The 14499-nt window shown below is 33.8% G+C and overlaps 1 protein-coding gene across 1 annotated transcript; it reads left to right on the plus strand.

Moving 5' to 3' along the window:
• The first annotated feature begins 6557 nt into the window (after positions 1–6557).
• Positions 6558–14499, plus strand: Phb2 (prohibitin 2). Its single transcript, XM_075309312.1, has 7 exons — positions 6558–6668; positions 6736–6883; positions 7273–7619; positions 8833–9066; positions 12937–13014; positions 13081–13180; positions 14138–14499. The coding sequence occupies exons 2-7, from the start codon at positions 6739–6741 to the stop codon at positions 14245–14247; spliced, it is 1014 nt and encodes a 337-aa protein (XP_075165427.1). The 5' UTR covers positions 6558–6668; positions 6736–6738; the 3' UTR covers positions 14248–14499.

The raw sequence follows: 14499 nt of genomic DNA on the forward strand, positions 1-14499 counted from the left end.
TTTCGCGACGACAAATACAACAACAATCGATGTGGCCAATTTCTATTAGCTATGGCTCACAATCAGAGAATGAAGCCGAGTCATTTTTGTCGGCGGTGGTTGTTACTAATTTTTTGCCTCCGGCGGCGGCGGCTTGACGGTTAATCCGACATAAATTTGTCTATTCGGCGGCGAACAATTGTCCATTATAAAATCAATTTGACGTTATCCGAATGATAATGAGATTAGTTGTACAACCAATCTTACAATCAAATTTACATTCCATTCTAATTTTCTGAACAAAATTTTTGCAAAATTATTATAGCAACTTGATACTAACGGATTTTGAATGAATAGTTAAACATTTTGACAAAAAATAAAACAATTAGTAATATTTTTTTTCGATTTAAATCAATATTTTTGATTAATTGGCGGCTAATTTTGAGTCGAGATGAGTCGTCATATTCGGCGGCGGCTTCGAATGGCAAAAAATAGTCGGCGGCTTCATTCTCTGGTAGAGAATTCTTGGTATTAATGGCTAAGCTGAGATTAGTTGTACAACAAATTTTACAAAAATGATTGAAGCCGCCGAGTCGCTCAGCCGCTTTTTCACGTGGAAGCCACCGGCGATGTTGGCTCATCTCGACTGAAATGTAGCCGCCACTTAGTGCTTAAATATAACCATAGTGATAGGCGGTAGGCGAAATATGTTTTTCCGCGACGATAAATAAGTTTATCGGCACAAATTTCCTCTTTTCTTATTTCCGAGTGTTTTTGATGTTAATATAGCATAATTTTTTTTATATTGGAAATAGTGTCCAATTGGGTAGGCGACAACAATGCTTAAAGATGAATTACAAAATTTGATTTTTCGCCAAGGAATTAGAATATATTTTAATTTGGTGACACGCCCCAAACCGGCACGGTTCTCCGTCGCGGATTTTGAACTTCCCATAAGAAATGTAACAAGAAACGTAAACAAGTGTTCGCCTACCGCTATGGTTATATTTACACACTGCAACGACGAGTTTCCTCCGTCTGCTGGGGTTAGATCGCGGGGTAAGGGTCCGTCACAGAAATTTATAGGGAAAGTGACAGTGGAAGAAAACACCAATGTTCTGTTTGAATTTATTCTTTATTGGTTTGTCTGTGTTTGGAGAACAATGGAATGGAGCTCACTAAGCGGAAGACTGGTATTACTCGCTTGATTACTGGTTGATCCAGGGATGGGCGACGTGTCGGCTGGACGAACTATGGAATTTGAAGGCGAGGAAAGTAAGAAACTGGAGTAGAAGACTGTGAAGACGACGAATGGACACGGTGACCTTGATCGGAACACCGTGAAATCAATAGGAGTGGTGGTAGAAAAGGGCAGGCGTTGGCCGTGACGGACTTCAGCTGAACACGAGTTCAGCGTGACGACTATGGTGATGGTACCCTATATGTGACCGGGTTGGGAACACAAAGTTCAGGTTGAGATTACCGGAGCCACCGTGGTGCTATGGTTAGCATGCCCGTCTTGCATACACAAGGTCGTGGGTTCGATTCCTGCTTCGACCGAACACCAAAAAGTTTTTCAGCGGTGGATTTTCCCACCTCAGTAATGCTGGTGACATTTCAGAGGGTTTCAAAGCTTCTCTAAGTGGTTTCACTGCAATGTGGAACGCCGTTCGGACTCGGCTATAAAAAGGAGGTCCCTTGTCATTGAGCTTAACATGGAATCGGGCAGCACTCAGTGATAAGAGAGATGTTCACCAATGTGGTATCACAATGGACTGAATAGTCTAAGTGAGCCTGATACATCGGGCTGCCACCTAACCTAACCTACCGATGCCCTTGAAAGGTCACTAATACACGTATCGATCCAAAAGGAAAAGTACATTGAGTGGGGATTTACCTATTCGATTATCTCGCGGTCGCTGAGCAGAAACACCAACCACCGATCACTTCGGGGGATTGATTGCACTTTTTCTCTTAATTTTGTTCACTTCACTTTTGTTTTCCTTATACTGGTCTGCCACTCTACTCATCTGTGTTGCTTCGTCCTCGTGTCGTCACCAATTTCGGTTCTTCCTTTTATAGCCGTGCCTCTTTGCGGTTCTCTCATACCTTCCTAACATGTGGGTGTTGTGTTGTCTTTAACCAATAACGGTACCTAGTTTACCACTTATGAGCCCAGCAACAATACTTAAGTCTACCCAACAGACATCTTTTATCTCGCATGAGAGAAAACTTGTTTAAAATAATGTTAGAAACTCAAAAATATATTTCAAGAAAATAAAAAACAATTCATGTAAAAACTAAAGAGTTAATAAAACAAATGAATTCAGTCATCAATATTAATATGAAAAATAAAACAAAATAAAATGGTGAGGGGAAAACGAGTGCAACGACTTTCGCCTTTACAACAATTAATCACTGGAATAAATCTGTCAGCTGTCAGACGAACAGTATAAAAATTATAGCAACCTGAGGTTCATTGCAATACATATCAGTCACCCTACTGTCAGCTGTTTATTTGACACCATAAATAATAACAATATCTTGAGAAACAGGCCCTAAATCTTTTGATTTTTAAAATTATCCAATAATGGTGCTTGTATCACGCACCCATCTCTATGGCCTACTAGAGCTTAGATGAGAGCGTGTAGTATTTGGTTGATCAGCATGACTTCCAAGTAAATCGACATATTTGTAAATAAAAATATGCATTTATGCGACAACAACAATAGCAGTCTATGTAAATACTGTGGGCATATGACCAAGTGTGCCGGTTAATGCTGCATAACATTTTCCCCGCCATCGATTCCGTGACGTAGTAACCCAAAGTGATTGCCTTTTGGTTGGTCGGTCGGTTGATTACAGGTAGTGGTGGTTCATTTAACGGCTATGCAGCAGATTGCACTCATTTCGATATCGACATGAATTGACTTTTTGAACTTGAGCTTCCATACGTCGTCCACTTCTTCTTCTGCAATTCCCATTAGATAGAAAAGGAGCTGACATTGCAATCATCCAAGCAAGCACACACATGTTTCCTTATTCGTAGCACAAGGACGTTGGTGGCCTCTTTAGATATCGGATTTCTGTCATTCGCCCCATTGCATCGCATGGTTTCATTTAAGGATGTGGAACCCGATATTGACGATGTCATTGTTGAAAGCAATGAGAAGGAAAAAAATACCAGAAAACGTTTTATTTGTTGTCGCCTGAAGCAAATCCAACTGAGCTTAACGGTATTTATGGCAACATATGGGCCAAAGTGGTAGCAAAAATTCCAAAAACTTATTTTTTTTCAGAAACAAACCATAAGCCACTGAACGGAAAACTGCACGATCGATTGTGGAGTATTCATTGAAATGGAAGCATTCCTTGTTGTTTTTTGTCTTTGCTAATGACATGACCCATATCACACCCAGGCTGCTATGGAATTTTCATAAAGATAATTAAATTTGATCATGGAACAAGGAAACTGACCTTCTCATCATCGATGAGATTCAAGCAACATAGTGTGGAAAGGAATGCCAAATTGATGTTACTTAGCATTGCAAGGACAACAGGCTATCATATTTCAAAATAAGATTTAAAAGATCATTGGCATCATTTGAGAGTGGTAAACAATAATGGAATTCCATTACGAAAATTTTATGGAGATTGTGCTCCGTGCAAGTGGATGTCGAGTAGAAAAAAAATAAAAAAAAATGAAAATTAAATTCTTGCAAAGCAAACTACAGGGTGGCTGATATTTATTGTAATCAACTTCAGGTTGTTATCATTTCTAAATAGTTCGTCTTGTAGTTGACAGATTTATTGCAGTGACGCCGTCGGTCCTCCGACCCTCCTCTTTTTCTACCCCATAGCTAGAGGTATGCGACCAATCTTGTAACGTGTTCCTACTTCTCCCTGGGAGCCACCGTGGTGCAATGGTTAGCATACCCGCCTTGCATACACAAGGTCGTGGGTTCGATTCCTGCTACGACCGAACACCAAAAAGTTTTCCAGCGATGGATTATCCCACCTCAGCAATACTGGTGACATTTCTGAGGTTTTCAAAGCTTCTCTAAATGGTTGAAACCCTCTGGAATGTGGAACGCCGTTCGGACTCGGCTATAAAAAGGAGGTCACTTGTCATTGAGCTTAACATGGAATCGGGCAGCACTCAGTGAGAAGAGAGAAGTTCACCACTGTGGTGTCACAATGGACTGAATAGTCTAAGTGAGCCTGATACATCGGGCTGCCACATAACCTAACCTAACCTACTTCTCCCTACTCCTTTTCTACCCCACAGCTAGATGTGTGCGACAACTCCAGTCATGAGTTCCTACTTCTACTTCCTCCTTCCCTATCACATATCTAGAGGTTTGCGACCACTCTAGCCACGCGGTCCGTGTTCTTCCCACCTACAGCTAGGGGTGTGCCATCACCCTAGCAGTACATTCCCCAGTACGTCAGAGTGCCCCTGGAGTAGTGCGACCTCTCCAACCACTTTCCAGTCCATTCCTCTCAGCAAGCATCCTGTGTGCCGCCTACACTAGGCATTGTTATTGTCTGGCGAAGTGGAAAATTTACATCCAGAATGATTAAAAATGTAGACTACCAAAATCTTCGGATTTCAATTCGATGGAGTTTTTCGTCTGATTTACAAAAAAAAACATGGTTTTTGGTTGAACTTCCTTATATGAGATATTTGTTTTAGTATTCAACAAAAGTTAATCGCCCTATGTCACCCTGTGATTATTGTGAATGCCTGTAATTAATTATTGAGGATACCTTCATTTTATTTCTTCTACATTTTTAATCAATTAATTCCGATCCGAAATTAATATGAATTCCAAAATCTAAAATAGTAGCATCATTCAAATCGGTTAGTACATTAGATTTTCACATTGAAAATAATTTTATTTGTGTGATTATATTTTTTACTTAATCTTTTCGTATTTATCCTCATCGCTACCATAGACTCTTAAGGGACACTATAACAATCGCCAACTGTGATGGGAAATCAAAGTCGGTTCTTAACCCTTTTTTTTTGTGTAAATAATTCTGCAACTTTCAACACAGTTTTTTCTCTGTGTGAAATCTGAGGCGATTCCCTCTGAGTTTGCAAGTTTGTGGGTCTCTAGTGCGTCTGGCTGGCGGGTTGGCTTTGGCTTCGCTGGGTAGAACTCCTACAAAAAAGTGTGTGAGCGAATACCTCTAACAGTTCGTGAGATTTGTTTTTTTTTCCAATATTTAAACAAAGTGGCATCAGTATTTTGAATAGTTATTGAGGCCGATTCTTGTTTTGTGCATTCCTTATTACAGAAATAAAAATTCGTTAGCTTAATGTGTAAAGGTGCCAAGTCAACCTTTTGCAAAAAAACGGATTAAGATGCAGATCGACAGATAAATCAAAATACATAGATTACAAAAAAATATATATATTAAATATATATTTTTATCTCTGTTTGGTAATGATGTGTAAAAGTGCTAAGTCAGCACTTGTTAAAATACACGTGCTAAATCAAATTTTAGGTTGAGTAGGCTTTGCTAAAAAATTGTAATAGCAATTTTTTGTGTACGATTTTGCGGTAAATTTACTGTTTGTATCGAAAGCATTTATGGTAAATACATTTAAAATTTTTCGAAAATAGATTTATTTCACAATTTATTAAGATTTTTGTCTCTCCTGTAAAATTTCAAAAATTTTACTTAGCACTTTTAAACATTAAGCTAAGGAATTGTTCACCTATGTGCTTCAGATTTATAGTTGTAGACTCCGCAATTTGAAATTTCAAAAAATTTCGAATTTTGAAAAAATTTTCCCCCAATAATTTTTGGGTGCTTCTTATAGGGCACAAGAAAAGGATACATTATGTGCTTAATACCGGCCATGTTTCTATTTTACATTTTCAAATGGCAAAGCATCGATTTCTAAGCCGATCTTTTCCCCGAAAGTCTCATATGTCCGTACTTAAAAGGTTTCAACATCCTAGCGTTAAAAAACTGAGAAATATTCAAATTATGTTGATATCTTTATCCATTTAAAAGTTGCAGAGTTATTAAAAGAAAACGTTTGGGAAGAACTGTGTTCATCACTGGAAACACAAAAATTTAGAAATCTTATGACAAAAAAAAAAAAATTGGCAGGAAAATTACTTCCACACATTTCAGTAGGATAGCATAGTCCTATAGTTCACAATGGACTGAATAGTCTAAGTGAGCCTGAAATTTAATCGGGCTGCCACTTTAACCTAACCTAGTCCTATAGCCTACATCACATTATTTCATTTGAAATAATCATTGAGGAACTGGTAAAATTTTAAAGGTGGGTATTAGGTAAATTAACCATTTTTGCATTATTTCCGTTTTTACCACTTTATTTTCGATTTTGCGACTGAACTCGAACTTAATACTCAACAGAAATCATTGAACTCTTTTTTCCATAACCAATACCTAAAAAAGACCGGCCCTATTAGTGCGTACTTTCCGATTTGAATTGACATCTCTACTATTCGCTTGCATTGCCATCTATCGAAACATTGTATTGCGTTACCAATACACTAAACGACGTTATCGATAAGCAAAAGAGAGAGAACGATTAATTTCGATTAGGTTGACGATAATATCCCTCAATGAATTAAATAAAGAGGAACAGTAGGAGTGTGACCAGGTGTAGAACATAAAGTGCATTTATTTTAAAAGAAAGAGTAATTAAAATGTTTATGCTATCAGATTTTAATAAATAATAATAATTTTGTTATTTCGGTTTTATAGAAAATGGCTCAAAGTAAACTCAATGACTTGGCTGGTAAATTTGGAAAATTGGGTAAAGGAGGCGGTGGCCCAGCTGTGGGCACTGGTCTAAAGCTCTTAGCCGCTGTAGGAGCTGCTGCCTATGGTATCAATCAATCACTTTACACAGGTAAGTTTAAAGGCTTTGGTAAAATAAATGCAAGGAAATTCCAGGAAGCATGAAAAACTGAAAAACAAAAAACTGATCAACCTAACCTCAAAAATATTCAAGCTGATAATAATTGTCGGCAAATTTCATAATATCAACGTGATATTTCAAAGAACTTTAAAATGTGTGGAATTTATGTAATGTACAGAATATTTGCTTTTAAAGTTTACATATACGATAAAAAACATCATGGAAGAGTTAATTAATCTGATAAATTTTTTTCATGTTTCTTGACTGGAAATATTGCATAACCTTTAAACCATGTCTTTTTATACAAAAGGCCGCCGCTTTCAATTTCATTCAGCCGGTAGAGAGGCTAATGTTTTTGTTTTGTGTTTTCTTTTTTTTAGTTGATGGTGGTCATCGTGCTATTATATTCAGCAGAATTGGTGGCATTCAAAATGATATTTATTCTGAAGGTTTACATTTCCGCATTCCATGGTTCCAATATCCCATTATCTATGATATCCGTTCCCGTCCCCGCAAGATTTCTTCACCCACTGGCTCTAAGGATTTGCAAATGATTAATATCTCTTTGCGTGTCCTATCACGTCCCGATTCATCACGTTTGCCCTCGGTCCATCGTCAATTGGGTTTGGATTTCGATGAGAAAGTTTTGCCCTCAATTTGTAATGAAGTTCTCAAGGGTGTAGTGGCCAAATTCAATGCTTCACAATTGATTACACAGCGTGCTCAAGTAAGTTCTTCTTTTTTTTTGTCGATTTTATGAAAAATTAAATTTTAGGCAAACTACGATTTTATATTTAAAAATGAAATTTAAAGATGGCTATAGACTTTATATGAAAGCGATAATGATGGAGTCAAATATGTTGAATTAGGAATGCGATCACAATTTTTGTGAATTTGTTGTATTGAAATGAGAAATAATGTCGGCCCGACATGGTACTTGAACCATTGGCCAGAGAACATATAGTTCAAAAGCAATACCCATAGAAATCAATACAGATTGTGATTCCGAAAGCGATAATGATGGAGTCAAATATGTTGAATTAGGAATGATATCACAATTTTTGTGAATTTGTTGTATTGAAATGAGAAATAATGTCGGCCCGACATGGTACTTGAACCATTGGACCGAGAACTTATATTTCCGAATTCCGAATTATTTCTCCTACAACGATCCTATGATGGCTTTTGCGTAATTTCATTTACGGATCAAGGTGATAATATTGGAATTTTTTTATTTAAAATTGTTTGCCCTTTTTCAGTATATTGAACAAAACCCCTGTCGAAAGAAAATCAAACACTCGAATTAGAAGCCATTTGGGTTTCTCTATTTTTGAAAGTGCGGTTCGTTTGTAAGAGAGTATTTGAGTATGAGTATTTTCTAAATCTCAAGTTTTTAACAAAGTTTTTAGTTGTTTCTTGCCACATATTTTATAAGTTCGTTTCCTACTCGACAACAAAATATGAAGTGGCTTGCCGTAGAGGAAACCAAATCAATTTTGTTCCGTTTGAAATATGAAAGACGGCTCTAGTTCGATATTCTGGAACAGGACATTATATTTCGTATAAAAAAATTGATATGATCTCGGGGCCTCAATCCAGCTTTGTTTCGATCTTCTCTTAAAAAGGAACCATTTCGCAAAAAAATTAAGTTTATGTTTTTTTTTTTTTTTTGGTTTAAAACAAACATTTGCGTTTTTGGATCATGACGTTGTATGTGAAAATTGTAGCCCCAACTCCTGAGACAATTCTATAATCCAATATCGTATATCAATAAATTAAGTTGCTCCCTTCGTAGCAAGTCTTTTAGTCTTAGGGGACACTCTATACTCTTCTCTGCTTATTTTGAAATTCCCCCCATTTTTTATTGTTTTGTACGGCGTCTTTTTTTAGTCTCTAAATTTGAGTTAAAATAATTTTTCATGTTTTCTTTTCGATTTTAGGTCTCTTTGTTGATCCGTAAGGAATTGATGGAACGTGCTCGCGATTTTAACATTATCTTGGATGATGTCTCCTTAACCGAATTGAGTTTTGGCAAGGAATACACAGCTGCCGTTGAAGCCAAACAGGTTGCTCAACAAGAGGCCCAACGTGCTGTGTTCTTTGTTGAACGTGCCAAGCAGGAGAAACAACAAAAAATTGTTCAAGCTGAGGGTGAAGCTGAAGCAGCTAAAATGATATCCTTTTTCAAAAAAATTTTCACAATCCACTATGGTAAATTAGGATTTTTAGAATTTTTTTACGCGTATGACGACATTTTTTTGTTTGTAGTAGAGGAAAGCCAAGAGAAGATGACTTTCAACGAAGTGTAAAATAGGTAATTTTGGGAAATTCTGCTCTATGTACTTTTGGGAAATCTCTGCTCATTTCCTATATCGAATTATAATAATTTTTCCAATTTTTAGAACACCGTCCTATAATTCAACTTATATGCGAAGGGGACAGTTGCGTCATGCTACTGGGCAATTGCATATACGTTTTTTTGTGATTGCATACCCATACCCTCAAGGACTTTCCATTACGCGAAAAATTTTAGCAGGTTTTCGATACAAAGGCTCACAACATTTAATTTTATTGATTCTTTTCAATTTGGGCCAGGGATAAACCAAACGCTACAGGATTATGGGAGCCAACGTATTGTACGGATTATCATGCCCAAATACCACCGCATGGTGGTTTATCTTCTCTCAGTAAAACTGAGTGTATTATAGTTAGTTGTTTCACACGTAACGTCACAAGCCTCAAAACTAAAAAGAAAGTCAATTGTCATTCAGCAAAACACTCATTGCTAACAGATAATGGGAGACTAGACGGCTCACTTTCCGATTTGTTTTTGAGAAATTTATCTCACATTATAGATCAAATCAGTGCTATTTAAATGTGGGTTGCTCGAAATGTATTTATCAAATCGCGTCTAATTTAAGGATCATATATTTTTTATGTGAAAATCATATCAATTCATAGAATTTGACTATAAGAAAATGAAACCCCAAAGTCTACTTTTGTTATCTCCAAATTCGATTCGAATCGATATTTCATATTTTTTTAAATCAACTCAGAAGTTTTTATTATCCAAAACTGATTTTTGATGTCGCGAACTCGAATTTTAAACAAGTAAACAAACCACTTTCCTTTCTGACCGCGAGAGCTACATCCCCGTAATGTGGGGTAGACTATACATCATGATCCGTATCATGACAGGGGTGGATGTAGAGAATTATAACCAGCTACAGGTAAGAGCTCAGAATCACGGTTGCTACAAGTGCCAAAAAAAATTTACCAAAATTTGAAGAAACTTTTGACCAAAAATCTACCAAATTAAAAAAAAAAAAAAAAAAAAAAAATACATTGAAATTTTTGGTCACCATATTGTGGTTAATAAGAAATGTGTCAAATTTTAAAAATAATCTACCAAAATTTTATCACAATTTTGTCGAATTTTAAATGTTTTACACGATCTTTAACGAAAATTAAAATTTTATTTCTATAGAAAATTTTGTCAAAAATTTATTTCTATAGAAAATTTTGTCAACGTTTTATTTCTATAGAAATTTTGTCAAAATTTTATTTCTATAGAAAATTTTGTCAAAATTTTTATTCCTGTAGAAAATTTTGTCAAAATTTTATTTTTTTGATTTCAGCTGAAAACCATACATTGATTAAACTACAAGTGTAGCTTACCCAACAGAGGAAAAGAATGTTTGTCAAATTTATTTGGGCAAAGCCCTAGAGACTCCAAGATGGTTGGATGGACGCACGTTTCGGAACTGCCACATTCCTTATCAGCATCCTCTACTTGCAGCAAAACTATCAACATTAAACCAAACAATAAACCACACTTGAACCTTCCGAAAAAATGTTTTACATGATAGCCGGCTTATGCCGAAAAAATTCGTACAAACATATCTCTTTTTCCGTTGCCACCGTCAAATCATCGATTTGAGTGCAGTTGGATGCTGATGAGGAATGTGGTAATTCCGAAACGTGCGTCCATCCAACCATCTTGCAGTCTATATGACAAACATTATTTTCCTCTGTTGGCTAAGCTACACTGAAATCAAAAGAACAAGAACAATGATTAAAAAACAAAACCAACAATAACAAAATAAAACGAAATTTTATTTCTATAGAAAATTTTGTCAAAATTTTATTTCTATAGAAAATTTTGTCAAAATTTTATTTCTATAGAAAATTTTGTCAAAATTTTATTTCTATAGAAAATTTTGTCAAAATTTTATTTCTATAGAAAATTTTGTCAAAATTTTATTTCTATAGAAAATTTTGTCAAAATTTTATTTCTATAGAAAATTTTGTCAAAATTTTATTTCTATAGAAAATTTTGTCAAAATTTTATTTCTATAGAAAATTTTGTCAAAATTTTATTTCTATAGAAAATTTTGTCAAAATTTTATTTCTATAAAAAATTTTGTCAAAATTTTATTTCTATAGAAAATTTTGTCAAAATTTTATTTCTATAGAAAATTTTGTCAAAATTTTATTTCTATCGAAAATTTTGTCAAAATTTTATTTCTATAGAAAATTTTGTCAAAATTTTATTTCTATAGAAAATTTTGTCAAAATTTTATTTCTATAGAAAATTTTGTCAAAATTTTATTTCTATAGAAAATTTTGTCAAAATTTTATTTCTATCGAAAATTTTGTCAAAATTTTATTTCTATAGAAAATTTTGTCAAAATTTTATTTCTATAGAAAATTTTGTCAAAATTTTATTTCTATAGAAAATTTTGTCAAAATTTTATTTCTATAAAAAATTTTGTCAAAATTTTATTTCTATAGAAAATTTTGTCGAAATTTAATTTCTATAGAAAATTTTGTCAAAATTTCATTTCTATAGAAAATTTTGTCAAAATTTTATTTCTGTAGACAATTTTGTAAAAATTTTTTTTCTATAGAAAATTTTGTCAAAATTTTATTTCTATAGAAAATTTTATCAAAATTTTATTTCTATAGAAAATTTTGTCAAAATTGTATTTCTATAGAAAATTTTGTCGAAATTTTATTTCTAATTATACAATTATTTTTCGAGCTTTATGGACAGATATAGATTAAGGAACATGGTTAATAGAGCCATTGAAAAGAAATGTTTTCTCCATAAGGAGTTAGCATAAAGGGCCCAAAATTGAGTTATCTCTCCCAGCCAGATCTATACTAAAGGCTGTGGAAAGGTTCATTCGCCCGAACCGAAACATGTACAGTCCAGGCGTGTATAGCTTTGTATCTGGCGTTTTATTTTCAATGGCTCTATTAACCATGTTCCTTAATCTATATCTGTCCATAAAGATCGAAAAAAAAATTGTATAATTAGATATAATGCATTTGGACGTCAATTGCCTGTTTCGGTATCAGGCTAACAAGAAATATAATAGAAATTTTATTTCTATAGAAAATTTTGTCAAATTTTATTTCTATAGAAAATTTTTGCAAAAATTTATTATTATAGAAAATTTTGTCAACATTTTTATTTCTGTAGAAAATTTTGTCAAAATTTTATTTCTATCGAAAATTTTGTCAAATTTTTTTATTTCTTATAAAAGTTTCTCCGTTGTTTGTTTAATAGCTGATATTTTTTTCGAAACACTTTTTTGGGGTATAACCAACTGAAATAGACTTCTTAACGAATACAATTTAACATTTCTTTCCAAGATTTTTTTTATACTAATCACAAAAATTTGATCAAAATCATTACAAACGTTAGAAATAAAAAGGGTCAATAATTTTTTAATTTTATCAAAAACTTCAAAATAAGATTTTTTGTCTAAATTTTTTTAAAATTTTGATAGATTATTTTTGGCACGAATGGCAACCGTGATTAACATACGAAATTTGAAAACAAAGGTTATTTTTCATTGTAATTCGGTAAAACGGCATTGGATAGCTTAAATAAATTGGGGAAAAAATAAAAGATATTTTATAATCGGCCTATCAGAAAATCCTAATTTACCATATGAGAAAAAATTCTTATCATTATAACCTGAATCTATAGTACATGCATAAAAATGATGGGTTTCCATAACTGCTAAGTTTACTTAGGTCTGGCTGTTAAACAGAATCCTGCCTACTTAAAATTGCGTAAATTGCGTGCTGCACAAAGTATAGCCAGAACAGTAAGTTCAATAACAAACAATTTTCCATTTATATCTAAATCCTAACCGCCATTTCTTCTCTCACAGATTGCCAGCTCACAGAACAAGGTCTACCTCTCGTCCGATAGCTTGATGTTGAACATCCAAGATTCCGGTTTCGATGATATGACTGAAAAAGTCTACAAAAGTAAATAAACTTTTCTAAAAAGAAAAACACAACAAAAACCTTAACCAACACCATGTGTTATGATGTTAGCAAAAAAGTCGAAAACAAAAATGATTATAATTTTAAAATGAAATTGGCATCATTTGGCATAAATTTCCTTAAGTTTTTTTCCTTGAAAACTTTCCCAAAAAAAAAGTTTGAGCCTTACAGAGATACACGCAATGAAACAAATGTTCTTGTATTTTCTTTATCTCTCTACTCTTTTTTGTTCTTGTTCTTTGTCCTTTCGAATATATTTTGTTTTTTTTCTTACGAAATATAATGCCCCTTAGCTATCCCGGATGATATTTTCGGACATCAGCAACAACTACAGTAACAGCGAATCTATAAAAATGTATTTGATAAGCCATTTGATTTTTTTCATTTTGAATCACTTTTTTGTTAACTCATCCGTTTTTTTTCTACTTATATTTTTTTTATAATCTAAAACTGCTGAATCCATATAATTTATGTTATATAATGTTGGTGGCAGTTTCCTTATGGATGTAAAATTTATTTCATCATATAGTTTTTAAGTTACAAAAAAAAAACTTAATTGTTAAACCAAGTTTAAAAAAGCTTTTGGCCCATATCGAGCCATATAGGCAGCCTTACACTGAACTGAATAGTTTGTATTACCATATTCGCATTTCAAGAGAACACACACACAAGTGTAGCGCAGGCCCTATACAAAAGCATACCTTAAATAAGATCTTATTGTTAAACACACAGAAAAAATTCCTATAAAAAACCATGAAACAATAAAATAAATACCATTTGTCTTCAAGTTGTTTGAAAGATAACCCAAAAGCAGGACAAATAAATACAAAATTCAATAAAAAACTCGTATTAATTTTCTGTTTAAAGAATTTTACTAAGATCGATGATTTCTCTTATTTGTTAATTTTTGTTATTTTATTTTCCCAACACTTTTTGCAGTTGGCGTTAATTGGTTTGGTGGCTCCACGAAGAATACATTTAGCAAGAGTTCCTCGTCGGGTACGACCGTGGGAACTCTAGCTCACAACACCGCTGATCGCATTGTTTAGCAAGTTTTACTATACTTACTATACCAAGAGACCAGTGAATTTGTTTTATCTACACCATGTGCCTTTTTTATAACATATGTTACAATAGAATTCAACCAAATTTACCTTAATTTTAAGAATTCATTTTGGAGGAATGAATATGACATGAAAATACCTAGTTTTTTTATATCGCTACGAAGAGACTATTTTGGAACAATTGCAATAAATTTATTGTACAGAAGAAAGTACAAAGAAACTCGTATAGAACTGTAA

The sequence above is a fragment of the Haematobia irritans genome, chromosome 5, assembly GCF_050003625.1.
Source record: "Haematobia irritans isolate KBUSLIRL chromosome 5, ASM5000362v1, whole genome shotgun sequence".
NCBI lineage: Eukaryota > Metazoa > Arthropoda > Insecta > Diptera > Muscidae > Haematobia > Haematobia irritans.

Coding starts and splice junctions, on each gene's coding strand:
- Phb2 (XM_075309312.1), top strand. CDS start 6,739: ATGGCTCAAAGTAAACTCAATGACTTGGCTGGTAAATTTGGAAAATTG. Junction 7,620..8,832: donor TGATTACACAGCGTGCTCAA/GTAAGTTCTTCT, acceptor TTTCGATTTTAG/GTCTCTTTGTTGATCCGTAA. Junction 9,067..12,936: donor AAGCTGAAGCAGCTAAAATG/ATATCCTTTTTC, acceptor TGCTAAGTTTAC/TTAGGTCTGGCTGTTAAACA.